This window comes from Odocoileus virginianus, unplaced genomic scaffold (genome assembly GCF_023699985.2).
Source record: "Odocoileus virginianus isolate 20LAN1187 ecotype Illinois unplaced genomic scaffold, Ovbor_1.2 Unplaced_Contig_20, whole genome shotgun sequence".
NCBI classification, from domain to species: Eukaryota; Metazoa; Chordata; class Mammalia; order Artiodactyla; family Cervidae; genus Odocoileus; species Odocoileus virginianus.
This window is the reverse complement of record NW_027224337.1, coordinates 1,052,059-1,079,772: the sequence shown is the minus strand read 5'-3', so window position 1 is coordinate 1,079,772 and position 27,714 is coordinate 1,052,059. Positions and strand designations below refer to the sequence as shown.

Below are 27,714 nucleotides of genomic sequence, written 5' to 3'. Positions count from 1 at the left end.
TTAAGATAGAAACTATGAAGAAAGTCTAATTACTAGTAGGTCTCTCTGAAAGAGACACCTCCTCCAGCCCTTCCATCCCAGGTGATTTTTGCAAAGCCTGTGGGGGTGGGGGCAAAGGTGGAACTTGGACTTTCAGCAATGGTGAAATATTATTGACCAGCCAAGGGCAAAGATAAAGAGACTTGGGAATGCCCCCCAACAGGTCCCTGATGGAGCTTGGAAGAAACTGTTCTCTGAGTAGTTCTAAGTGTGTTTGTATGTGTATGTGGTTACTAAGTATATGTAAGTGTTAGTGTTAAGAGTCTCAGAACTGGGCTTGGCACAGTTTACAAAAATGTTACTTTCCTCTTCTCTCCTCCTGCGTTCTTTCATCAGGTAAGTCCAATCACAGCCAGGTGGTCCTCAATCAATCTACCCCCTTCTTACCCTTTATGGGTACGCAGACCCATCAACAAGGTGAAGAGTTGAACATCAATGGCCTGGGACAGTCACTGCTCAAAAGTCACTGAAGGGCTTTGCTTTCGACATGAAACGATCACAACATTGTTAATTGGCTATGGTGAAAGTCACTCAGTCGTGTCCGACTCTGTGACCCCATGGACTGTAGCCTACCAGGCTCTTCCTCCATGGGATTTTCCAGGCAAGAATACTGGAGTGGGTTGCCATTTCCTTCTCCAGGAGATCTTCCCAACCCAGGGATTGAACCCGGGTCTCCCGCATTGTAGGCTTTACCGCTTTACCGTCTGAGCCACCAGGGAAGTTTTAATTGGCTATACTCCAATATAAAATTAAAAGTTTAAAAAAAAAGTCACTGAAGGGGGATGGGGCCTCCTGCCGGGAAGAGTTAGTATTGGACTCAGATTTCTGTTCAGACCCTGACCTTATTTGCACTGATGTAATCAGCCAATATTGGCATAGTCTTGAGAGATCTCGTTCCCAGCAAGCCTGGAGGTGGGGGTAGTGCTGCTGCCTTCTCTATATAGAGGGTTCAGCCAGGTGCCCAACACTGTCCTGGGGCCTCTCCAGCTCACCATGGCTCGGGCATTGGGAGCGCCAGCTGCACTGTGGCTGTTGGGCTTGTGCTGGTCTTTGGCTAAAGCCCACCCTCTGTGAGTGAAGCTGAGGCTGGGGAAGGAGGACCGGGGTTGGGGTTAGAGTGGGATAGGGCCAACTTTTACGTCTGGCGTCTTGGGGACTTCCCTGGTGGCTAAGATGGTAAAGCATCTGCCTACAATGCAGAAGACCTGGGTTTGATCCCTGGGTTGGGAAGATCCTCTGGAGAAGGAAATGGCAACCCACTCCAGTATTCTTGCCTGGAAAATCCCATGGACAGAGGAGCTTGGTAGGCTACAGTCCATGGGGTTGCAGAGTCAGACACAACTGAGTGACTTCACTTCACTTCTTCAAGTCTGGGGTCAGGAGCTAAGGGAGAGCGGTTAGCTCCTGTGGAGCCAGACAGCTCCTTGTCTTCTCTCTAGGGCTAAAGCTCCTGAGCTGGGGCACGGAGTTGAAGGTGGGAATGTGGCCAAGCCGGATCCAGACGTGATAGGTGAGGCCCTGACTCTCTGTGTCTGTCTCTCTGCTTCTGCATTGTATCCCCTTACTGGTCTTTCACCTGCTGTCTCCCTACCTCCTCCCCAGAACGCTGCTCGGATGGCTGGGGCTTTGATGCTACCACCCTGGATGAGCATGGGAACATGCTGTTTTTAAAAGGTAGGAGGGGACCCAAGATGGGTTCTTGGGTATTTGATTTGTTTTTCTAGGTAATAGATGTAATGTTTGACTGAAAAGGCTTGGACTCAGGTAACTTTCTTCAGTTGGAACTGAACTTTCTTATCAGAGAATGGACCGCAGAAGAAATGTACCCAAACGTAATTGGTTCAGTGTAGATTTAGAAAAATTCAGAGTCTGAAAAAAGGGGGGAGAAAAACCCCTCAAACAGGAAAAAAAAAAAAATAAAAGGTAGGAGGGGCTGGGATTGGGGCATTTAGGACCTCAGACTTGGTCCCTTTCACGAGGATGTATCCTGGTGGTCTTAAGAATTATTTAAGAGTATCACCCACGGCTTCCTTGTAACTATCTCAGTAGGCCCAAAGTTTGCTCTGGGTCCCTCAGTGACTGTGTGTTTTGCAGGGGAGTTTGTGTGGAAGGGTCATGCCTGGGCCCGGCAGTTAATCTCAGAGAGGTGGAAGGATGCCCCCAGTCCCGTGGATGCTGCATTCCGCTATGATCAAAACAGTGTCCTTCTGATCAAGGTACGACTGGACCCAGGTCAGGGCCAGGCCAGGAGTGCTGGAGTCAACACAAGAAACCCTCCCCCAGGTGGCCCTTGCCAACAGGTTCCAGGTTTCCTCCTCCTGGGCCTTCCTTTCTTGAGAAAGGTCAGGCTAGGGGTGTGTGTGTGTGTGTGTGCATGCAGGCCTGACAGGTACCACATCCAGTGGCTCTTCTTCAGTCCTAATCTGCGTCCACACCTCTCTGCTACTCCTCAAGCTGTTGACCATCCTTTCCTTCCTAGATATTCTTCCTTGGCTTCCATGACCCCACATCTGGTCTTCTTCCTGTGGTTGCCAGGTTGTTCACCGCACAATGGTACCTGGCTGAGGGGTGAGTGGAGGGTGAAATCCAGCCTACTGTGCTCATCAGGTCCCATGCCCTGGCCCAACTTGTGTCTGCTCCTTCTGGCACCTTCTCCTGACTCACACAAAGATGCCGTGTGGCTGGGTGGCCCTCACTGCCGGCCTTGTTTTCCCTCCTGCCTCCTTTCCTGCTCTTCTCAGCTTCTCATCCTGGGCCACTTCCTGAATGTTCCTTGGGGATCCTTCCCAGACTTTCCATTCACCCTCCCTGGGTGATCTCAACCACTGCCATGGCTCTGAGACTCTCCACGTTGTGGACACCAGATATGGATCTCTCCCCAGAGCTCCAGACTTTTCTTTGCAATTTCCTGGCTGACATCTTCAACTGAGATGTTCTGTAGACACCTCAAATGCAGCAATCCCCAAACGGAATGCAGTATCTTCTGTACAAATCCCTCTCCTCCCAAGTGCCCCTATTTCAGCAAATGGCACAACCACGCGCTGCATCCTGTAAGCCAGGTACACACAGGTCATGAGACCTGGCCCTTGCTTATCTTTTCAGGTTGATCTCTTCCCCCGCCACATTCACTGTGTGCCAGCCAGATGAGTATACTGTGTACGTGCTACTCCCTCTGCTAGGGAGGAGGGGCTGGGTTTGGGGCATTTGGGACCTCAGGCTTGGTCCTTTTCACCAGGGATGTATCCTGGTGGTCTTAGGAATTATATAAGAGCATCACCCATGGCTTCTTTGTAACTATCTCAGTAGGCCAAAAGTTTGCTCTGGATCCCTCAGTGACTGTGTGTTTTGCAGGGGAGTTTCCACACTTGTCTACCTGGAAAATTCCTGCTCAGTTTTGCACACCTGGCCCAAATCTTCTCTCCTCTGTGCAGCCTTCTAGGAATTCTCTAGGTTGACTTAGGCACCTCTCCTTTATTCCCAATGCACTTCACATGCCTCCTCCTTGGGGCTCACATGGCTAGGACTCACTAGGGGCTCACTTTCTGCTTTTATACAGTGAAAAAAAAAATGAAGTCCTTGAAGGCAGAGATAGAGTCTTGTCACCCCTTCATGACTAGTGCTTCTCACAATACCTGGCATATGGTAGTCATTCAACAACTGTTTCTTGAGTGAATAAATGAACAAATGAATGTTTGAATGGATGGATGATTGCAGGATGACTGTGGATGTGTTTGCCAAAACCAACAGTGTTGCAGATAATTGTACCATGGGAGTGCTAGTTGTACATAGTCAGATGTGTGTGTGTAATAACAATGATTGGATTTGCACAAACTGAAGGTGTATATTTGTGCAAGGGGTCAGCACATTGTTGTCCACAGATGGATTGAGGGTATGGGGGACTGCAGAAGAATATTATGTTAAGTGCAATAGATCAAAGGTGTCGTGTGAGCAGAGTGGCGGTGTCTGGCGTACATATTAAAAATAGCGTGCTTTTGTGTGTAGGGGGACAGATTCTGGGTATATCCTCCTGAGGAGGGGCAGGAATACCCAAAGTTGCTCCAAGAGAAGTTTCCTGGAACCCCATTTCCACTGGATGCAGCTGTGGAATGTCACCATGGAGAATGCGCTAATGAGGGTGTCTTCTTCTTCCAAGGTCAGTGCAGGCTGGAATAAGAGAGTGTGGAATAGTGGTGGGATGGTGGTGAGGGAGGTTGTGGTAGGGAGGGTGGTGCTGGTAGAACCATGATATGGTTTCCCAAGAAAGAGAAATAGAGAAGCTAATTAAGGTCTACACAGTTTAAGTTGGGGAAGTAAGAGGAAGTCATTCTGGGGAAGTTAACTGGATATAATTCTGCTAAAAGGCCCTCATTGTCCTCCATGACCCTTAGGACAAATCTATGTTCTTTAGTTTCACAGAAAGGTTCTTCATGACCTTACATACAAGGTTCTCCAAGTCCCTCCAGCCTATTGACCCTCCAGCCTTTAGTCTCTCAATCCCTTCCCTTGAATATGAAGTCCCCCAAACTCTCTGCTATTCCCTAGACACCCAATTTGCTTCATGCTTTAGGCTTCCATCTCCCACTCTTATCTGCTTTGTAATTCCTTCAGATTTTAGTTTAAGTGTAACTTTCTCTGGGAAGTTTTCCCAGACTCTCCCCACTGCCCTTGCTGAACTGATCATGTGTGCTTTGCTGCTGAATTTTGTCATATGACTACTTGCCTTAATTCTTTCCCTGCTGGGCTGTGATCTCCATGTGATGGGGACCACATCTGGTCCATCCTGGGGCCCAGTGCAAGCACAAGGGAGGGCACAGTCTGGCCTCACCAAATGCTTGTTGGTTGATTGGACAAAGGCAACCACACGTGGTTCTGGGACTTCTCTACAAAAACCATAAAGGAGCGTCCCTGGCCGGCCGTTGGGAACTGCTCTTCGGCCATACGATGGCTCAACCGCTACTACTGCTTCCGGGGTAACAAATTCCTGCGCTTCAACCCTATCAACGGAGAAGTGAATTCCAGTTATCCTCGGGATGTCCGAGATTACTTTATGCCCTGCCCTAATAGAGGTGAGAAAGCCCCAGCCCTGGGACCTCTGGAGACATGCCCACCTTTCCTGAGTCTGCAAACGCCATACACCCCAGCTCCTACCCTCACCTATGTAATGATACCTTGGCCCTTGCCCCAGCCCCACTTCCATTCTGGCTCTTCCCAATTGTCTTCATATGGGGAAGACCTGCACCCCCAATACTCCCAGTGGTTTCTTCCACCTCAGACCTCATTCTGACCTTTTGCCTTCATGTGTTCTCCTTGCTTATTTCTCCCCCAAGGCCATGCACATAGGAATGCAACCCAGCATGTGGATAAGCGCTGTAGCCCACATTTAGTCTTGTCTGCATTGCTGTCTGACAATCATGGTGCCACCTATGCTTTCAGTGGTAAGAGATGCCCTCCAATCCCCCATCTCTGTCCTCCATACCTCCCAACTCTTTTGTGCATGCCTCTCATCTTTGAGATATTTCCTCCATTTTCATCATTGTGCCCCATATGAACGGCTCCCATCCTTTCACCCTAGCATGCTCCTTTTCACCTCTCATTCCCTCAGATGCATATGGTCCAACCTATCTCATTGTCCAGGCCTCTAACTTCTTCCACCTGTCTGCCTCTCAGTACTATCCATGCCGGGTCTGTGTCTTTCTGGACCTCCTGAGCCTATGACTCCTCATATTCCCTTTGTTCCTGCATATCTCTGACCCTCTCCCCACCCCCCTACCTCAAGCTTATCCCCAAGAGCTCCATCTTTTTTCCAGGTGCCTGGTTCCTATGTCCAGGCCTCTGGGCACAGCATTACCTGGAAATAAGATGTTCCCGTTGCTGAGAATCAGCCAAAAAGTGTTCAGTTCCTTAGATCTTTAGGCAATAGCTTCACTAGCCTGATGAGATTTCTTCCCTGAGTGACCAGGGGAGACCCCTCTCCCCAGACCTGTGCCATTAATTAGTAAAAGCCGTCTAATGCTACCTAAGGATAAGTCTCGATCTATACTTGAGGACAGCTCTAAGAGAAAGAGTGACCTACCACATTACACTCTGCCTAAGACATATGTATGACAGGCTACAAGTGTGAAACCATGGTTTAGACTACAGCAGAGTGAAAAATCCTTCCTTACTCCTAACCCCTGAACAAATCTGATCAGATGTGACTACCAAGCTATAATGAAAAATACATAGCCGCAAGCAGAGCATATCCCCATAACAAGGGGGATATATAACATAACAGCATATCCTCATGCTATAATAAGAACATAGATCTGTGATGAAACACACGCCTACAGTGAACAAGTAGACCTGTCCTGAGAATACGTGCCAGAGTAAGAACACATACATATCAGGAGAATACGCAGCTATGGTGACAGCAAGGCACCACTGGGAGAACACACACACAAAGTGAGATCGATAGAAAGACATGGAGATAGAAACACTAAGAAAATAGGGCTACAGGGACCCCACAGAGATAGAGAACACTCACCCATGGGGAGATCGTGGAATCTCAAGGCCATGTGCGCATAAACAGAATGCAGCTGAAATCCTAAATCAAGAGTATTAGAGATGTTCCATAGCTGTTGAGAGAACACCGTTATGTTAAAAATACCCAGCCAAAGTGGGAACTCACTATGTTGGCAAAAACACGAGCCGTTTTTGACCCAGCCGCTCAGCAAAGGGCCAGTTCTCCCCTCTCCCTTACTGATAAATCTCTTGTCTCTCCCTCATGGTTTCTAATCCATTCTTTCTGCTTTTCCAACTTTGGCTCACACATGGACCATCATGTCCTCTCAATTTTCTCTCTGGTTATGATCTTTTAGCCTCAGATACAACTGATAACTGCCTCGGTTGCTCTTTTTCCTATTGGCTTTCCAGAGAGGGAATGGGACTGGCCTAGCCCCATAGTTTTATTCCAGACCACATTAAAGTGGCTGCTGGTTGGCCTCTGCATTGGCCATTGATGGACTGGGGGCTCAGCACTTATTTCCTCTGCCCAAAGAGCAGCATAGCTCTGATTCTCAAAATAGGAGCCATGAGCAGGGTAGATTCATCAGGAGGGAAAGGTGGACATGTGGTCACTGAGACTTGCCTGGTTAATACACACAAAGAGAGCTTGTGGCTGCATGGGGAACACCAGCTATTTATCAAGCACCTGATAGGCACTGGGCATTGTTCTAGCCACTGGGATACAGTGATCAACATGGCAGACAAGACAATTACCCACATAGAGCCTGCTGGAGAGAGAGAAGATGATAAAAAGAGAGAGAGAGAAAATAAAACAGAGTACTTTCAGGCAGTGTTAATAGCTGTGAAATGTCCTGGGAACATTAGAATATTTCTTATTCCCAAAGACCATTTGAAGCTAGTATAAATGGATTTGTGAGTTGTTGATATTTTAAAATATAAAATAAAAAATGTTAAGTGTCAAAAAGCTGTGAAGGAAATAGGACAGAATAATTGGATACAGGTGAAGAGTATGATGGGCCCCTTCTCTGAGAGATGATTTTTTAAAAATATTTATTCTATTTATTATTTGTCTGCACCAACCTTAGTTGCAGCAAGTAAGATCTTATTCCCTGACCAGGGATCAATTAAACCCGGGTTCCTGCATAGGCAGATGGAGTCTTAGCTACCAGACTACCAGGGAAATCCTGAAGAGATGACCTTTGAGCTGAGATTTCAGTGATAAAGAGAAATTAGCCCCATAAAGCAATGGAGAAGAAACATTTTAGGGAAGGTGAACAGCAAATACTTCGAGGAGTCAAGAAAGGAGGCTAGTGTGACTCGTGTGTTGGGAAAGAGCAGATGAGTGGCTTGAAAAGAAGGAGAAAGGAGCCAGATCACATGGGTCTGGGAATTCCCTGGTGGTCCAGTGGTTAGGACTCTATGTGTTTCACTGCTGAGGGCCCAGGGTTCTGTCATTGGTCGGAGAACTAAGATCCTGCAAGCCATGCATGGACCAACTAAAAAAGTAAAAAGATTATATCATGAGCCTGGTAAGGATTTTCAACTGTAAAAGGAAGCCAGGAGGGGATCTTGAGCTGGGCCATGATCTGTTCTTAGTTTTTTAAAAGATCATCCTGGTTTCTTGTGGAATGTAAGTCACAGAGCTATAATTGTATAAGCAGGGAATCAGGCAAAGAGTTTTCGTAGCTGTCTGGATTAGAGGTTATGACAACTTGGACTGGGATAACAGCACAGAGGTGGTAAGCAGTCATCATGATATATTCTGGAAGTCGAGTCCATAGCATTAACCAATGCCTTGGATATTGGTCAGAGTGGGGAAGGGAAAAGAGAGGTTTCAAGAATGACTTAGTTTTGGGGGACTGGGAAACTAGGTGACAAGTGGTCCCTTTTACTAAGATTAGAAAAGACTAGGGTAGAAGGTATGTGTGTTTGGTGGGAGCAGAAATGAGTTTGGACACATTAGGGTATTGGTATCTAGTAGCCCGAAATGGACATGTCAGGTAGGCAGCTGAGTTTGAGCCTGACACTCAAAGAAAAGGTCCATCAGAGGTGGAGAGAACAGATCAAAAGTCGTCAGTATGCAGATGGGGTTTAAAACCCTGGGCTAGGTAAAATCACCTAGAGAGTGAGGGCAGATAGAGTGGAGGCCCAAACTAGGGGATTCTAATGTGAGATACCAGGCTGAAGAGGCATCAAAAAGGTAAGAACACTGCAAGGGTCTGGAATAACAGGAGCCAAAATTAAAAAAAAAAAAAATTAAAGGAGGGAGCTGTGAGCAGTCAAATGCTGCTAAGAGGTACAGTAAGAAGAAGACATTAGATTTCGCAAGTTGGAGGATACTTAACCCTGAAGAGAGAAATTTCAATGGCAGAGGGAAACAGGAATGTAAGTGAAGTGAACTGAGGAAGGAAAGGTAAATAAAAGTTTAGACAATTTCTTTAGGAAGTTTTTATGAAAAGGGGAGAGGAAAATTAGGGGGCTGGTCTGGCTATTCCCTCTGTCTCTGGCCATCTCCAGGGATTAGAGAACAGAGCCCGTGTGAGAACATCCAGGGGGAGCTTGCTGGGGTCTTACCTTTTTTTTCGAACTTTTTATTTTGTATTGGGGTTTAGATTCTATGTTGTGATAGTTTCAGGTGAACAGCGAAGGGACTCAGCCATACATATACATGTATCCATTCTCCCCCAAACTCCCCTCCCATCCAGGCTGCCACATAACATTGAGCAGAGTTCCATGTGCTATACAATAGGTCCTTGTTGGTTATCCATTTTAAATATAGCAGTGTTTTAGGTTATAGGTCCTTGTTGGTTATCCCTTTTAAATACAGCATTTCTAAAAAGAAATGACGCAAATGAACTTACAAAACAGAGAGAGACTCACGGACATAGAAAATGGACTTATGGTTGCCAGGGGAAAGGGACAGTTAGTGAGTCTGGGATGGTCACACATGCTGCTTCCCTTTTAACTTCTGGTCACCGTCTCATTGTAGCACCTCCTCACATGGATATCTGAGATGCATAAGGAGCCCCCACCAAACCTCATAACATTGGCCTGATCTAGCAACCTGGCCACTCTTCTCCAAGCTTGCCCTTCCATCAGGCCCGCTGCTGCCTCCAGTTCCATCAGGTCACAATGCCTAACTTTTCCAACCACCTGCTTGCTCTACTTTCTCACCTAGCCTCTTCTCTCTTGGCCTCTGGATGCACTCTCTCCTCCCTCTTGGGACTCACCCCTGCATCTGTCACTTGCCTCTTCACGGCCTGACCTTTTACCATAAGCACTAGAGCTCCCTCTGCTACCCCACAGAGAACCACTACTGGCGTCTGGACAGCAGCCGGGATGGGTGGCATAGCTGGCTCATTGAGCATCTGTGGCCCCAAGGTCCCTCAACAGTGGATGCTGCCTTTCTCTGGGAAAATAAGCTCTATCTGATCCAGGTGTGTGATGGGAGAGAGGCCTGAGGTGGAGACTGGGGAGAATACCCTGCTCTGTGCTGATTAATGTCCTTTGTCCTCCAGGGTACCCAGGTATATATCTTCCTGACAAGGGCAGGCTACACTCTCGTACAAGATTATCCAAAGCAGCTGGAGAAGGAATTCGGGAGCCCTCACGGGGTCAGCCTTCATTCCGTGGATGCAGCCTTCATCTGTCCTGGATCTTCTCGGCTCCACATCATGGCAGGTGAGGGGCGTCGGGTGCCGAGGGGTGGCTGGTTCTGTGCTTCTCCATCAGGGCATGAGAAAGGTCAGGTGCAGATCCCTGTGATGTGGAAGCCATGTTACATCCGGTGTCTCTTCCCAGGCCAGAAGCTGTGGTGGTTGGATCTGAATTTAGGAGCTCAAGCCACGTGGACAGAGCTTCCTTGGCCCCATACGAAGGTCGATGCGGCCCTGTGTACGGAGAAGTCTCTGGGCCCCCACTCGTGTTCCGCCAATGGTCTGGGCTTGTACCTTGTCCAAGGCCCCAATCTGTACTGCTACAAAGACGTGGAGGAACTGAGCAAGACCAAGAACCTTCCCCAGGCCCAGAGGATGAACAGCCTCCTGGGCTGCGCTCCCCCCCAGCACTCCTGATGCGAGTCTGGTCCAGTTCCTCCTCCCCATCTCCTCACAGTAAAGCCACAGTGCTTCTTCACTTGAATCAAAGGGCCCTGTTTGTGGAACAATCTCACTTCTTTGAGTTGAGAAGCTTTTAACCTCTCTTTTTGAGACTCTTAAAGCTACAGGAGGTAAGGGAGGGGAGGACTGAAGGACAAACCTCATTTCTTTACAGGTGATTCCTGAATCCCAGTCATAAACTGGCTCCAGACCATCATCACAGACAGGGAAACAGAGGGGAGGGAGATTTCAGAGGGAGGGGATATATGTATGTATATATATATATATATATATATCATTATGACTGATCCATGTTGTTGTACAGCAGAAATCAACACAACATGGTAAAGCAATTATCCTCCAATTGAAAAACAATATTAGAAAAAAAAAAGAGGGGAACAGAGAAAAAATGTAGAGAAAGGAGCCCATGTGTTGGCACAGCAAGTAAGAAGCAGAGCAGGGACTCTGCCCTGCTAATAACGGACCACACTTTGGCCCCAGGACATCAGGAAAATAGGGCTGGAAGTGGCTACGCTTGCACCAAGTGGACTGGCCCAGTGCTGCCATGAAGGGCTGTAGGAGTCCTCAAATTGTAGATCCAGGGGATTCAGGCAGCATCACAGCAGAAGATGAGGCTTGGTTGCTGTGAGTCAGGCACAACAAGCGGAACGAAAAATGAGTGTTTTCACCTGCCTGAAGCAAGCTGGGAAAATGGAAGAAGGACTGACTCTGGGGCCTGGCACTATGGAACACATTTTCAGAATGTTACACAGCCTCGTGGGCATCCTGTTGGCTGCCTATCAGTCCCCTGGATGTTTGCACCATCTAGTCCAGCAGTGTCATCTGGGTGGAGGTTACAGTGGTTTGTTCTTTTCTGGTCATAAGCTGACCAAGACTTTAGGGTCCAAACTTACTGACAACCGTTTGATTGGGGATTGGCCTGGACTATAGGCAACTGGGTCTCGAGGTGAGACCATTTTCTTCCTCTACCTTTCCAAGTCACCTGAGGTTGAAAACTTGCTTTAGGCTCAAAAAAACAGCCTCAGACTCTAGCAAGGGGCCCTCACTCTGAGCTTCCATATGCTAGCCTCAGTGACCTCTTTCATTAAATGGGCACAATACTAGACAGTTCTCTCTGACAATGAGTATGGACTCAAACCCACCTCTTGGATTCACTCCAGAGGATCCTTGGAAGGATAACCACACTCTGGTCCATGGTTCCTCCTGACCTGGTGGCCCCATCCTCTGTGGGGCTTTGGAGTCTAAGAAGAGAAGACAGACAAACCTGGCACTGGGAGGCCAGGCCATAGCGTGGTTCCCAGCAGGCACCAGGCCCTTGTTGTTCAGGAGAACTGCCTCAGGTTCCTTTCCCAGGCTCAATGGCTGGGAAGAGAAGCAGGTGATGAACCCAGGCCCCTTAGATCGTGGTCCATCCAGGACTCGAGTTTGGCTGGGACTGGAAACAGAGGAAGGGGCCAGGCACCAGGGCTGCGGGATCCACTTCCAAGAAGTGTCTTGAGTTTTCCCTTCCATCCTTGAAGATGTCTGGATGGTTCTCCTCATGGGGTTGACTTATTCTCCTTCAGCCTGAGGGGTGAAGACAAGGCCAGAGTCTTAGTTCTGGGTCTCGTCCAGTCCATGTGCCACATCTGGGGCCAACACTGCATCATGTCAGGATGCCTAGAGGTGTTCTAAATAGTTATCCAGCAACTCTGGTATTGCAGGCTAACTTCCTCCTCTACTGAGAAAGGAAGACTAAGTGTCCTCTTTCTTCTCTTCTCCCATCTGCTCTATTGAAGGGAAGCCTCTAAGCTTGTGTCCAAGGATCTTTCAGAAAAGGTCAACTCATGATTCTTCCATCCACCCTCTTAGCACCTCCTATGCTCAGGGCATTGTGTCAGGCAGTAGAAAAAGAGATGGGTTGGACAGTTCCTGCCCCCAAGGTCTGCCACTCTACACAGTTGGGGCAGGTGGGGGAGGTTGAGGGGGAACACAGACAAGGCATCAGATAAATGCAATAGAGTGAGACAGACATTAAGATGGAAGACTATATATGAAAATGAAATCAGAGCCAGTAATACCTGGATGGGGAGCAAGTTAGGAAAGCCTTTATAGCTGAATTTTAAAAGATGAGTAGAATGTATGCAGTCCTTTCAGTTCAGTTCAGTTCAGTTCAGTTGCTCAGTCGTGTCTGACTCTTTGTGACCCCATGAATCGCAGCATGCCAGGCCTCCCTGTCCATCACAAACTCCCGGAGTTTACTCAAACTCATGTCCATCGAGTTGGTGATGCCATCCAGCCATCTCATCCTCTGTCATCCCCTTCTCCTCCTGCCCCCAATCCCTCCCAGCATCAGGGTCTTTTTCCAGAGTCAACTCTTCGCATGAGGTGACCAAAGTATTGGAGTTTCAGCTTCAGCATCAGTCCTTCCAATGAACACCCAGGGCTGATCTCCTTTAGAATGGACTGGTTGGATCTCCTTGCAGTCCAAGGGACTCTCAAGAGTCTTCTCCAACACCACAGTTCAAAAGCATCAATTTTTTGGCACTCAGCTTTCTTCACAGTCCAACTCTCACATCCATACATGACTACTGGAAAAACCATAGCCTTGACTAGACAGACCTTTGTTGGCAAAGTAATGTCTCTGCTTTTTAATATGTTATCTAGGTTGGTCATAACTTTCCTCCCAAGGAGTAAGTGTCTTTTAATTTCATGGCTGCAATCACCATCTGGCAAATATATATTCACTGCCTGCTATGCACTACCATGCCCAGTGCACTACAGGCAGAAGAGGCAACACAAGCAAAGAAGAGCCAGGAGTGGAAACCACAACTACTCAGCAGGGCTGCGTACAGGAGATGAGTGAGAGGCTGGTTGGAGGTGAGGCTGGAGAAGGAGCCAGGGGCTTCTCAGGCTTGCCTATCAGGCTAGGAAGCTTGGATTTTGTCTATCTTTGGGGCAATGGAGACCTACTGAGGGATTTTAGACCAAGGAGTCCTCACACTTGATGAGATTTACATTTTAGAAAGATGACTCTGACTGTTGCAGAGTGGATTCTGGGTGAAAGGAGATCGCTGTGGATGTCAGAAAGTCACTGAGGAGGTCAGTGCTATGGTCCAGGTATAAATCATAGAGGCCCGGACACTGGTGCAATGGAGATGAAGAGAAGCAGGCAGATTAAAAATCATTTGGGGGATTTCCCTGATGGACCACTGGCTGAGACTCCACACTCCCAAGGCAGGGGGACTGAGTTCGATCCCTGGTCAGGGAGGTAGATCCCACATGCTACAACTAAGAGTTCGCATGCAACTAAGTCCAACTAACACCTTGTGCAGCCAAATAAATTACTTAATTAAAAAGAAGACATTCTGTAGGACTTGCTGAGAGACAGGATAGGAGGGTGACAGAGTGAGAATTTCACTGCCAAACTCCTCCAGGGCCCCTTTTCCTGCTCATCATTGTGCCGCTTCTTCCCAAATTTTCCATGGTGCCCTCTCAAATGCACACTCCATGGTCAATAAGCTTCTCTATATTCTTTACACACTCCGTGGTTAATATGCTTCTCTCTTTCTCTCCAATGAAGAGATCGGGCTCTGCCCCAGGGACTTCTTCCTTCCCCTAGAGCTGTCCCAGTGGAAGGGAAGCAGCTCAGCATTGGCAAGACTCCCATACACGCTTATGCTATTTTCTTCCTCTTTCTATGCATGTTAAATTCTTTTCTTTGGCATCAAGCAAATGAGCCATAGTATCCTTATGGCTCTCATCTACTAACCTCCTGACTATGTCCTCACTTGCTGAAGACCCTACTTCAGTCACCCAAACTCAGACCCTAGTCGTCATTCACAACTGCTCCACCTGTGAAGAAATTCCTTAAATTCCAGCACCCTCCTTGTGACCACAACCTCCTACCTTTATCCTTCTTCATTCTCTCTCACTGCTCTCTGACATTTTTCCCATCTAAATTGAACATCAAGGTTGACCAACTGAACAATTTTCTTAACAATGGCTTTATTTCTCTGTTCCCTTTAACTTCTATTTAATCTAACCATGGAAAAGAAACAAAAACAACAACAAAAGCCAAATTTAGGGCAGAGAAAGAGTGTGAGCTTGAGTCAGACATGTTTGAACTCCAGTTCTAGTTGGCCCACTTCCTAACTCTGTAGATTTGAGAAACTCAGCTTTTCTGAGCCTTGTGTGTGGCGTATGCAAAATAGGAAAATATGTATCAATTACTGTTCCATAAAGATAGAGAGAGCGCTCTAGATATGCCAAGTAGAGGAGGATTCTTTTTTTTTTTTGCATTTAAAAAATTACTTATTTTTAATTGGAGGATAATTGTTTTACAATGTTGTGCTGGTTTCTGCCACACATCAACCTTAGAGGAGGATTTAACAGCAAGGAATTTGTTAGAAAATTGTGGGGGAGGTCTGAAGAAGCATAAGAAGGAAAACAGAGTTACCCAGAGACCAGGACACTACCACTGGTCTTGACTTAAAGGAACAAAAGGCAGAAAAGGTATTTCCCAAAGAACAAGGAGGTGGAACCCACAAATCTGCACTGGGTGCTAATGCAGCTAGAGTCTGTATTGCTGATGCTGCTGTAACAGCCTCCCTGTTTGCTAGGGTGGAGCCACTGCTCCTGAATTTCCTCCTGAAGAGGCCCTGCCAAAAGCAGAGTGACTCTTTCCTTCCTCCCACCTTCTTCAAGCGAGGGTTCCCATTGGCACAATCTAACTGGAACAAAGCGACAAACAAACCTGAGAAATGTGGTTTTCAGATCTCCAGCCTTGTTGGTACAAGGGAGATTACAGAACAATGGATGTAGGGCTGAGTACCAATAGGCAATATTGACCTCATATATGTGTCATAACTCTTGGTTGTAAGCTATAAAACCCAGCTCAAAGTGGTGTAAACAAAAAATATTGATCAACTTATGTGACTTCAGGAAAAGGTAAACAAAGGTGTTAAATGGAATTATCAAGCATCTGTATCTCTCCATCCTTTAGCTCTGTTTTTTTTACATTGGTTTCATTCTCAGGCAGGCTTATCCCTTCTGGTGGCAGGCAAGATAAAGACCAGGCTTATATTCTACCAGCACTGCTAGCCCAAAAGTTGAAGGAAAATTCCTGGAACTGAGTTTAACTGGCTCAGATTAGTCATGTGCCTATCTCTGAAGTGATCATTTTGACTTGATCCTGGATAAGAGCCCAGCACTGAAATGGGTTGTCGAATTCGAATGATTCCCATCTGAACCCCACAGATTAAGAGTGGGGAGGAGATGGGTCTTCAAAGAAAACTGATGTGCTGTTACCAGTCAGAGGAGGAAAAGATGCTGCACTGGTAACAACAAAGGCAACAATAACTCGTTCGTGACAGGACAATACTTAAAAGGTTTTCCATCTTCTCCATCCAATCCTCCTTCCGTTCCTCAGCTAGAGACTTCAGAAATATTGATATCACTAGGCGTGAAATACCTTAATCTCTTGCCTGGTTCCCACCTTATTAATTATCCTATCTACCCTCTATCCTCACCCCAACCCTTCAGCCTATAAAGCTCAGGTGTCCAATTCTATCTGAGCCCTTGATCCCACCTCCTCTCATCACCTCTAGGATCTCAATCTATCTTTCATTTTTTTCCCTTTCCTTTCAAATCTATCTTCTCTCCTTGGTATCTTTCTGTAGTTTATACCTAGGTGGAACTAGTAGTAAAGAACGCTGCCAATGTAGGAAATATAAGAGATGCAGGCTTGATCCCTGGGTTAGGAAGATCCTCTGGAAAAGGGCATGGTAACCCACTCCAGCATTCTGGCCTGGAGAATTCCATGGAGAGAGGAGCCTGGCAGGCTATAGTCCATAGGGTCACAAAGAGTTGGACATGACTGAAGCGACTTAGTATATATGCAGGCACACAGACCATATTCAAGTCTCCGTCATCTTTAAGGGAAAAAAAAAAGATAAAACCAGAATCTTCAACTTTGTACCACTTTTCAGCTACTGTCTACTCTTTCTTCCAACTTTCTTAAAGAGGGATCTGCACTTACTTATCCTACTTCCTCATTTTCACTTGCTTAAGTACTATTGTGGCATTGTGGCTTCTGCCTCTATTTTCTGCTAATATAGATCATACAGGGATCCATGACCTCCATATTGCCAAATTCAAAGTATACATTTTTTGACCTTGACCTGTTGGAAATCTTTGCTGCATTCGATGCTGTTGATCACATCTTCCTCCTTGAAAATCTTTCCTCCCTTGGATTTCTTCCATGATATTGCTGCTGCTAAGTCGCTTCAGTCGTGTCCAACTCTGTGTGACCCCATAGACGGCAGCCCACTAGGTTCCTCTGTCCCTGGGATTCTCTAGGCAAGAATACCTGGGTGAGTTGCCATTTCCTTCTCCAATGCATGAAAGTGAAAAGAGAAAATGAAGTCGCTCAGTCGTGTCCGACTCTTCGCGACCCCATGGACGGCAGCCCACCAGGCTCCTCCGCCCATCTCTCCTAATCTTCTCTTATTCTCTGTTTCTTCTCCTCTTTCCTCGGGCCTTGTTTTCCTCTGCTGGCTCCCAAATGCTAGCATTCCCAGAGTTCAGTCCTCCATCCTTTTCTCATTCTCTACTTGGTCTTCCTAGGAATGTACTAGAACAGTCCTGTTGAAGAATGGTGCTGAGGAAGTCCTTTCTAGACCTAGCAATTGACTTTTGAGATCCACTGCATATAATATGTAGTAAGATTTTATTCATGGATTTCCCAAATGATAACAACCAATCTGAAGAAAGAGGGTTTATTGTATCAACTACAAGAAAAATTACAATATTAAAGCAATATTTACATGTATTAGTAGAAAAGATCATCTTTGCTCCAAAAGTGTCTTTGCTGCTAATAGGGCTGCAAGCTCTATTCTTCCCTATAGGTGACTTGGTTGCCAAGTCACCTATAGGTGATACAGATGTTCATCAGGCTGATCTATTAAACCAAACAGCATAAAGTCAGTACTCCTGGTAAATGAGTCTGGATGGATTTGCTTCTAATTAGTTTTTCCTGGTAAGTTCAAGGTAATAATTTGAAAAATTTGCTGCCTCAGAGGGACCCACATTGGTCAAAACCACACAGAGTATCTGAGATGGCTCATAAGCTACTGGTTGTTCTGGAAACCATCAGAAGGGGGATGAGAGACAACATAGAAAGGATGGATGAAGGGTACAGGTTGACTCCCCACCAGTCAGGAGGCTTTGCAGAACTAGGAGAGCAGGGTTTCAGGAAAACTGTGTGGATCAAATGGCACTGTATGTATATCTTTTTTTTTTTTTTTTTAACAGCTTGGTTACAGCTCAAAGTTTTATTCAGTAAACAAAGGATAGTACACCCCCCAGGTGTGAGGGTGAACAGAGTGGAGATCCCAAAGGAGAGGCCCATATGTACATCTTAACTGCACTGTTGTTTGCATCTTAACTAATTAGATGCCTCTCCCCATCTTCACCATCTACCTGTGACTACCTGAAGAGACATCCCTGGATATTATAGCCATCCTACTTAATGGAATTGGCAAGACAAGTACATAAAACAGAAGCAATATTGTAACAAATTTAATAAAGACTTTAAAAATGGTTCACATCAAAAAAATCTTTTAAAAAACTTACCTCTTAAAAAAAGAGGATTGACGCTGAAGCTGAAGCTCCAATACTGCCACCTGATGCTGGGAAAGATTGAAGGCAAAAGGAGAAGGGGGCAGCAGAGGATGAGATGGTTAGACAGCATCACCGACTCAATGGACATGAATCTGAGCAAACTCCAGGAGATAGTGAAGGATAGGGAAGCCTGGTGTGCTGCAGTCCATGGGGTTGCAGAGAATCGGATACAACTGAGTGACTGAACAATGATAACGATGTAAAAAAAAAAAAATGCAAAGGTGAATGAACATGTCCCTCCCCTGCCCCAAACCTTTTGATGATTTCCCACTGCCCTAAATTAAAGTCTCAAACCCTAAGCCTAACGCCTTGATTTGGCACCTGTCTACCTTTCCAGCTCACCTCATGCCATTCTTCTACATTATCACACCCATCCTGGCCTTCTTGTACTTCTCCTTTGACTTGGAATCATTTTCTCTTCTCCTGGATGACCTCTTTTTCACCCTTTCCCCTCACCTAAGTGCCACTTCCTTGTGAAAGTCTTTCCAAATGTCCCCAGGCGAAATTTAGTCCACTCACATAGTATTCTGTAGATTTCCTTCAAAACACTCATCACAATTCTAATCATGAGATGAAGAAGAGGATCCCACCTTTGAGGAAGAAAGTGAAGAAATTGGAGGAGGTGCAGAAGGTGGACAGGGTAAAAGAAAGAGACTTTTTTCTAAAGAATTACGGTGTATGATGTATGGGTTTGGAGATGACCAGAATCCTTATACTGAATCAGTAGATATTCTTGAAGACCTTGTCATAGAGTTCATCACTGAAATGACTCATAAGGCAATGTCAATTGGAAGACAAGGTCGGGTACAAGTTGAAGATATCGTCTTCTTGATTCGAAAGGACCCAAGAAAGTTTGCTAGGGTTAAAGACTTGCTTACTATGAATGAAGAATTGAAACGCGCTAGAAAAGCATTTGATGAAGCAAACTATGGATCTTGACACCTTTTGTACTTTCTGAAGCTTCATTATCTTCTGGGGAAACCATACTTCATAACTATATTTTCCACAGTAAGGCCCTAATACCTAACCATGTGAATGAAAAATGGAGAACCACAAAGTTTTCAGGCTTTATTTTCACGTTTTCAATTTTAGAGTGATATATGAGCCTTTAATTGCCTGCCATTATATTACCCTACTTGAATTACATATTAGATTTTAATGACTACATGTAAGTCAAAGTACCTTTGGTTTGCAAACCATTCAGTTTCTTCTGACTCTTGACCATCTCAATGATGAATTAATATTTGTGTACTTGTGCCATTGTAGGTTGTACTGTAGCTGTTTAATATGTGAAATCTAAATGGCACCTTTGACTTTGATAGCTAAGATGTGTTTCATGTATTTCTAAAGCTTTTAGACCACAGTAGTGTAAGTTATTAAAAGATGGTGAACTGGTTTGTGTTTCTTTTAAAGAGGAAATGATATTAGAAAATACAGCCTTTTGTAGGAGTGTTTATTTGTCTTAAGATAATTTGTTTTAATATTCTTCTTTAGATAACAAGAGTGATTTAATTTTCTAACAAGAGTGATTTAATTTTCTATTTTTTCAGAAACTAAGAATTTCCTATGAATGGTTCTGTGTTGGAAGACATACTGGACATAAAAATCTTTGGGGTTTATAATACACTGTTTGTCAGGTTTTATTTTTATTTTTTCCATTTATTTTTATTAGTTGGAGGCTAATTACTTTACAACATTGCAGTGGTCTTTTGTCATACATTGACATGAATCAGCCATGTTTGTCAGGTTTTAAAAGAACTCATTTCCCCAGGTCAGATTAAAACTTCTGAAAGTGCTTTCAGTAGCAGGAATGGCATTGCTGAAAAAGTTGATGGCAGATAAGCATTTGGGGTAGTGTTTTATTAACATATTTGTTAGTATTTATTTATTGTGAAAATGTATACTTGACTAAAACCATGTGTGGCTATGGAAACCACTTTTGTAGTTCAGGATATACAAGTTTTGTGTGTATTTAGCTTATTGTATTAGTCTTGCATTTAGCTAAAAGGATTAAAGTTGCATTTAAAGGGATCACTGGATATTACTCTTTGTGAAACTGAATGTTTTGTGTGTTGCTTATAAGCATTATCTATGAATCAGTACTTAGGAAGATTTCACTTTCTTAACCTATCAATATAGAGAATAAAGTATAAAAAATTAAAAAGAAAAAAAACAATTCTAATCATATATTTAGTATCACTTTCCTTTGTTATTCAAGCTTCATGAGGGCAGGGACTGAATCTTGTGTCTTGACACGTTTCTAGCACCAAGGACAGTGCCTCCCACACTATAATTATTTATTGAGAGATAATTATCAAATGAATGAGGACATCTTTCTTCTTCTGAGTAACTCTTACTCATCTTTGAGAGACAAAAGTCATAGGTTATACTCTCCAAGTTGGGTAACAGTCAAATCTGGTTCATCTTTGGGACCCTAGGACCTAGCCTGAGGCTTGGTACGTGGTTGGTATATAGTAGAAGTTTGTCAAATCATAATAAACTCTTGGCCAGGAGTTGATAATTTCCGATGGGTATATGAGAGTTCATTATACTATTCTGTTATCTTTCTGTATATATTAGAAAATCTCCATAACAAAACGTTAAAAACATTTATATTCGCCTCAAGTCAAGTGAAAGTGTAGTCAAATATGATCTTGAGACTTCTGGCTTAGGCAAGCAGTAGATGGTGATGCCATTCACTGGGATGGATGAAGTGGGGCTGGGTCTAGTCGTGTGTGTGTGTGTGTGTGTGTGTTCTCAGATACATGTACTGGAGAGAATTGTTTTTCATCCCAGCGAAACTTCTTAAAAGGCAAAAAAAAGGGGTGGGGTGAGACAATGAGTTTAGATTTGGACATTTTTAGTTTTAGGCACCCCAAAGGCATCTTCAGTCAGTTGCTCAATAGTTCGCAGGTACGATAAATTAAACCTCTGCCTTAGAGGAATGAGTCAGGGGAGGGTTTCTGGATGGTGACACTCCCTCTCACTGGCTTTGATGGCCTCTGGGCCACTGACCTGACTAGTGGGACTACCCCACTATCCAGGGAGTCTGCAGTGTTGAGCTCCACCATTCCTTCCTTCATACTTTTCATCTGCATTCTCCGCTTCTTCTGGCCCGTCTGGGAATTTCTGCCAGGGAGCTATTCGTTCTTCACGTCTGCAAGGCCTTGGAGTCACAGTCTCACGTCCAGCCGCAGGGGTAGGGTGTGAAGAAACATCTGGGTTCCAGTTTGTCTCCCCCACTTACCTGTGACCGCAGACAAGTCGCTTTGCCTTTCTGAACCTCAGCATCTTGTCTGCAAACTGAGGATAATCAGAGCGGCGACTTCACAGGGCTGGTGTGAGCACGAATGCGTACAAAGGGTTTAACACTGAGCCTGGCACCGTGAAAGCGGTCAATAAATACGAGCTATTATTATCACCAGCGCTGTGTCCTCATCGCTTACCACCAGGACGTCAGGGAGTGCTGCCGCAAGAGCCGAGCAGGCGGCCTCCTCCAGCCCCTCCCCGCGCGGCCGCGGCCCGGGCACCGCCACCTCCGCTCCCGCTCCAACCTCGTCGGAGCGTCGCCCCGCGGCGGCGCGGGGCCAGGGCCCTGCGGGGCGCGCAGGGTGAGTCCGGGGTCCCCTGGCGGAGGGCGGTGCCGGGCTGCGCGGGGGTCGGCGGATGCTGAGGCCGCCCTCTGGGACCTGGGGACCCACCCGGGCGCAGGGACGGCGGTCGGCGAGGGGGCTGGCGGCGCGGGGCTCCCCGAGGCCGCAGGGCGCCGTAGGGAGGGGCCCTCCGCTCGGCCGCCGAGGGGCCCAAGATGGCGCCCCTCCCCCACCCCTGCCCCGCGCGCGCCTCCGCCGCTCCGGGCGCGGCCCCGCGGCCCGCGCGCTCCTGGGCGGGGGATGTTGTGATGGAGAAGCTGCCGCTGAGCCCGAGCCCCGCAGCCTGAGCCACCTCCGCCACCTGGGCCTGGGGCCTCCCCGCGCAGGTAGGAGCTGCCCCTGACGGCGCCCAACCTGGGCTGTCGGATCCCTGTCCCCAGCGGCCCGCGGATCCTGCAGCCCGAACCTCGGGGCGGCCTGCGTCCCCCCGGCCAGGCCCCATCCCTGCGGGCGGCCCTCCCACCGCGTATTCCGACCGCCCTCCTGTCCCCTCCTTCCAAGGTCCGACTCTGCTAAGGTCCTCACGCCGTTCCCTCCCCGACCTTTACCTGCTGCCCCTCCGGAATGAATAGGGAGCGAGAATAAGGAACGGGCAGCTGGGGGCGGTGGGGGATGGGGAAGGGGAATTAGGGGATGGGGGAGGGGTGGTCAAGGACTGGGAAGGGGACTGGGGTGAGGTGGGCCAGCAGGCCGCATGAATTCCTGCAGGGACCCAGGCCTGAAATCTGTCAAGCCGCATTCTGTTGCCCTCGGCGACCGAGGGGTGTGCCCTGGGGCCGGCTGGCCCCAGCTCAGCCTGGAGGCCTAGCGCTGGCTGGAGCACTCATTAGAAGCAGTTTTCCTATTGTCGATTCAGAGGATATTTCGAATCTATTTTGAACCTGCCTGTGTGTTTCTTGCTTTCCCAGCCCCTCGGAGCCTCAGCTGGCTACACTCCTTAAAGCCAGAACCTCCTCTACGCTTTGATATCTTTATTTCCTCGCTTCCCATTCATTCTTAAAACCACTTCACTCCATCTTCTGTCTCTGGCGCCTATGGAAACTGCTCAAGCCAAGGTCACTGGAGACGTCCATGTGGCCAAATCTAATGGACACTTTTCCTGCACCTCCTTGCCATTTCTTGGTGTCAGTGGTGTGGGTCGACTCTTCCTGAAACATTTTCTGAGTTTCTCTCCTGCAGCCTTGTCTGCTCCTTCTCAGTCTCGTTTGCTACCTCCTCCCCTTTCTTTAGTTGCTGGTGATGCTTTTGGTTCTTTCCTAGACTGTCTCCTCTCATTCTGCACTTTCTTCTCATATTTTATTCACTCTCAAGTCTCCAAATTTCAACTCTCAGAAATGGATACTTTCCAATCAGCTACCCAAGCTGGAACCCTGGGCAACATTCTAGATTAAAATCTGTCTCTCACCCTATATCTTATGTCAGCAAGTTCTGCCACATCCCCTACCTAAGTATTTTTCAAATTCATTCATTTCACTCCATCTCACCCACTGCTGCCAAACTTAATCTAGGCCACACACCCCCTTTTTTCCTTGATTGCTTTGATAACATACCCTCTTGCTTACTTCCCCTTAATACTCTAACATAATTTTTCTTTACTAAAAAAAAAAATCTATCCAATCATTTATTTATTCAGCAAGTGTGCTTTGAGCACCTAGTATATACCAGGTACTGTTAGGCACTGAAGATTAATGATGAGCAAAATACACTATGCCCTTGTTTCCATGGAGCTGATGGTCTAAGGGGAAAGTCAGATAAGAATAAAATTACAGTTATAATAAATACGATGAAGGGAAAGGTGAATGGTGTCTTGAGAACACACAGGAGCACAAGCTAAACTGTACTGGAGGGTAGGGAGAGAGGACCGAGGAAGGCTAAGAACATGACATTTGAACTAAGCGGTAAAGGATGAGTAGGAGTTAAGCTGGGAGGGTAGGGAAAGGGAGTTCTGGGCAGATGGGGAATCGTGTGTAAATACCTTATGGAAGGAGAGAGCATGATGTCTTCAAGGAATCAAAAGAAGACCAGTGATGCTGGATGGCAAAGTGCCAAATGTGGAAGGAAGGTGGAGGCCAGGCTGAGCTGGATAATTTAGGGCGTGTTAAGAATTTTGATCATAAAGCCTTTGTCCTTGGTGTGGACTGTTGATGGTGGTAGATGTAGAACGTCAATCAAATCCAGAAATTTTTCTTGGATAAAAGATCGTCGGTACTTGGGGATAGATTGAATATGGGGAGAGATGGAGAAGGTGGTGTCAAGGATGGAATTCCTACTTCTGGTTTATAGAACAGGTTGGATGGTCATGTTATTCCATGAGCCATGATCCTGAAAGAGGACCAGTTAGGGTGTGGGAGAGAAACATGAGTGAGTATGTTGGTTTGAGAGGCCTTTGAGACATCTAGCTAGAGATATTGAGTAGAAAGTTGAATGTATCCGTCTGGAGCTCAGATGAAGGTTCCGAAATGGAGGTATACTTTTGGAAATCATCAGTTTGTAGGGGGCAACTGAAGTTATGGGCATGAATGAATACTTGTATTGAATATTGGGTGAGAATGGGGAAACAGCATGAGAATAAGCCATGAGAAGCTCCAGCAGAGGAATATGAGCCAGCAAAGGAGTATAAGATACCATCGGACAGTATCAAGAGTGTAGGAAGAAAACCAGGAGATACGGTGTGTGGAAGCCTTGGCTGAAAGCTGGATGAGAGGCCGTGGTGTCAGATGCTGCTGAAAATACAACCAGGATGAGGACTCCAAGTGTCTTTGGAGTAAATGACACTGGGGTCATGTTGACCTTGGAAGGAGCTGTTACCGAGGTGTGTTGGGAGTGGAAGCAGGACTGGAAAGAGTTGAAGAGTGAGACCCAGGTGAGGAAATGGCAACTGTGAGAAAAGCCGGCTCTTTCAAGAAGTTCATGGTGTCAGGTCAGGAAAGGTTCTGTGTTTAAGTTGGGAGAGAGTGGATCTCATTGAGGAACCATTGACTACATGGAAGAAAAAATGGATCAACAGTGGTTTAAAAAAAATTCCTAGAAAGGCATCAAAGGAATTTAAATGACAGGTGAAGCAATTGGTTTTGGAGAAAAGGAGAGAAATGAATAGATGCTGAGTCAGTATGTTTTTGGGCCTGAGGATGTTTTCTGGCTGATGACTCCCCTTTCCTCAATGAATTAGGAGTGGGGGAGGGTGGCGTTATCCTCTGAGAGGGAGGGGTGGTGAAAGGGTTGGTCCAAGGAGAGCCATGTTCTTGTCTCAGGCAGGTCTTCGCTGATGTCTTGGCTAAAGTAAACCTTGGGATCCTATAGTACCCTGTTCTTTTCCCATCCTAATCCTCAATCATTTATTCAACAAATACAGAATGCTTAGAGGGTTAGATACTGTCATGATACTGCAGTGTAATGAGCTCTTCAGCGATTGATTCCCAATAGACTGTGAGCTCCATCAAGGAGGAGCCATTTCTTTATTATTCATCTCTCTCTCCCCCATGCCTAACATGGTGCCTGGCATACAATAAGCTGAAAAACCATTGACCTTGAGCAGGATTCACCCCCTACCCCTGTGGTCTCCTGTCAGCCCCTTCAGGTTTAGTGGCCACTCTTCTTTCCTCCCCTGCGGAGCCTGCCTGCTCCCTGCCTTGAGCCGGAATCCATGTGGCTCCTTCCATCCTTGGAGAGGTCCCAGGCGTGAGTAGCACCAGTAGGAGGGGAGAGGTTGGGTTGTGTCCCATCTTGAAGATACTGAGCAACTGGCCATTCTTTGACCTTAAGAAATGAAGTGAAGGTGATGGCACTTTCTTGGGACAGGCACTCAGGCTTCAGCCGTCACGGCAGAACACCCGCTTCCCTCCCCCAGTGCTTTCTGCCCCCGTGAGCAGATGGGCAGGGCTGTCCTGAAGTCACCCTGACTCCTCAGAGTCCCAGCCTCACAGGCCACGTGCCCTTCTCAGACCACACCTCCAGATGCCAAGGAGGTCGCTGCCGAGTGCTGAGAAATCTGGCTCCACACACTCCTGCTTTAGAGGAGGGCACGTCATCCCTGTGATGCTCCGAGCGTGGCGCAGTCATGGGGTCTTCCATCTCCTGAAACTCAGAGGAACAGCCTTTGAGCCAGGATGTCAGTTTAAGCCAACCTCCCCCCTTTTTCCTTGATCTCAGACCTTGCTTGCCTGGGACCCCATACTACTTCCTTCTCAGGGACCCTTCAGCATTCTCCAGCACCCTCCCTGATTCTCCTTCCCCAGCCCATGGGACCACACAAGCCTGTCTCAGTATCTATTCCCAATTAGTTCTGAGCTACCTAGTTCTTTGTTCCTCTTACCCCTCCATCCTGACCAGGGGCCCACTCTGCAGACGCACGGCACACACTCTTTGGTCATGGAGTGTGAAGTTGAGTAGGACACGGTCTCAGATGTTCCACTGGAATGCGGTGGTGCTGGGCATGGTGAGACGCAGAGGAGGGAATGGGCACGTGAGGAGGGGAGAGGGGCCCAACCAGGAAAGACTTACTGCTTAGGAGCTGCGATGGCTAAGCCAGGGTTTGAAACCTGATCAGAGGTCCTCACAAAGGGAGACAGGATTCCAAGCCGAGGGATCAGTGTAAACAAAGAGCCCGGGCTCTAGAGTCCACCATTCTTCCTGTGGCTGGGGCATAAGCTGAGGAGGAGGCAGGATGGGGAGGGGGTTCGAGGGGTCCCAAGGATTGGCTCAAGGAGGCTCTTGGTGATCTGCTAACGAGCGCAGACTTTTTCCTAAAGGCAGCAGTGAGCCATCTAATTTTTTGAGCTGGAGGGTGACACAATCTGGTTTCCATTTTTGGAAGATTACTGTGGTTCTGGATAGAGGCAGAGCCGTTTATTTTTCTCATTGGTGCCAGTGGCCATGAGATTTTTCATCGCCCAGGGGAAGCCATACTGAGCAGACCAGCAGTCAGTTACGTGGGAGGCAGACATGTGGACAGGAACCGTTCCTCATTTCTTTCACAGATGTGTGCATGGCATCGTGCTAGGGTCTGAGGAGCTAGAAATGACGGAGAGGTGAGCTATGGCACCCGCCTCACAAGCGGGGCACTGCACCCAGGAGATGGCCAAGCCTTGCCAGGCAGCCTAAACACCTCCCTACAGCCAGCGCTCAGGGTTCAGGGCTCTGCCAAGGAGGCAGGAAGAACTGAGGCCGTGGGTTCAGGGAGACAAAGAGCTCGGGGTGAACAGGGAGCTAGAGAGCTCTCAGGTGAGAAATTGAGGAGAAAGAACTGCAGTGAGAATCACAGGGGAAGGCGTGCATTGGGGGCAAACAGTGGGGTCAGTTGCCTGTTGGGGGAGGTCAGGTAGGAAGAGAGAACTCTGAGTGAGGCTATCGGGGAGGGGAGGAGAGTGTGATGGGGCCATCTAAGAGGGTCAGGATGCGAGAAAATTGAGTAGTTTGGTGAGGGAGGACAAATTGTGAGGGGGGCATCCAGGGAGTGAGCACATTATAGTGGGGGTCCGAGCAGGGGAGAAGCCTCGAGTGGAAGGTCAGGGAGATGGGGAGGGTGGAATGGGGCTCTGAGGGTGGGATCAATCATTAGGGTGATCGGGTGGGAAGCCTGATAGGTGGAGAAGGTGATCCACAAAGAGCTTCTGAGGATGCAGGAGGGGGTTCAGGGGGCCAGGAGGGGTGGACTGTCGTTGAGGAACAGGTGAGCCCATCACCAGAAGGGCCAGTGGAGTTTGGTTGGGGCACCATGAGCAGTGGCTGACACATGGTAA

General features: G+C 47.1%; 2 protein-coding genes, 1 long non-coding RNA gene and 1 pseudogene across 5 annotated transcripts in view; 3 read left to right on the top strand and 1 right to left on the bottom strand.

Annotated features, from left to right (window-relative positions):
* Window positions 1-999: 999 nt before the first annotated feature.
* HPX (hemopexin) lies at window positions 1,000-10,688 on the top strand. Its single transcript, XM_020896231.2, has 10 exons — window positions 1,000-1,109; window positions 1,479-1,549; window positions 1,642-1,713; window positions 2,134-2,255; window positions 4,042-4,192; window positions 4,893-5,105; window positions 5,367-5,474; window positions 9,850-9,980; window positions 10,062-10,224; window positions 10,345-10,688. Exons 1-10 carry the CDS (start codon window positions 1,033-1,035, stop codon window positions 10,614-10,616), a joined length of 1,380 nt encoding a protein of 459 aa, XP_020751890.2. The 5' UTR covers window positions 1,000-1,032; the 3' UTR covers window positions 10,617-10,688.
* On the bottom strand, window positions 10,543-21,856 carry LOC139034035 (uncharacterized). The gene is made up of 3 exons (XR_011486503.1): window positions 21,770-21,856; window positions 18,276-18,504; window positions 10,543-12,227 (listed from the first exon to the last, which is right to left on the bottom strand). It is a non-coding gene; the product is annotated as an uncharacterized lncRNA (long non-coding RNA).
* Window positions 18,669-20,354, top strand: LOC110138843 (transcription initiation factor TFIID subunit 13 pseudogene; annotated as a pseudogene).
* APBB1 (amyloid beta precursor protein binding family B member 1) overlaps window positions 21,839-27,714 on the top strand; it is a 23,205-nt gene continuing 17,329 nt past the window's right edge. For 2 of the 3 annotated variants that reach the window (XM_020896233.2, XM_070464177.1), the window contains exon 1: window positions 22,104-22,302. The gene's annotated coding sequence lies outside the window, so the exon portion shown is untranslated. Of the gene's footprint in view, window positions 21,935-22,103; window positions 22,303-27,714 lie in introns of those variants that run through there. The other variant, XM_070464178.1, reaches the window with a different exon arrangement.

Coding starts and splice junctions, on each gene's coding strand:
- HPX (XM_020896231.2), top strand. CDS start 1,033: ATGGCTCGGGCATTGGGAGCGCCAGCTGCACTGTGGCTGTTGGGCTTG. Junction 4,193..4,892: donor GGGTGTCTTCTTCTTCCAAG/GTCAGTGCAGGC, acceptor GATTGGACAAAG/GCAACCACACGTGGTTCTGG. Junction 10,225..10,344: donor TCGGCTCCACATCATGGCAG/GTGAGGGGCGTC, acceptor GTCTCTTCCCAG/GCCAGAAGCTGTGGTGGTTG.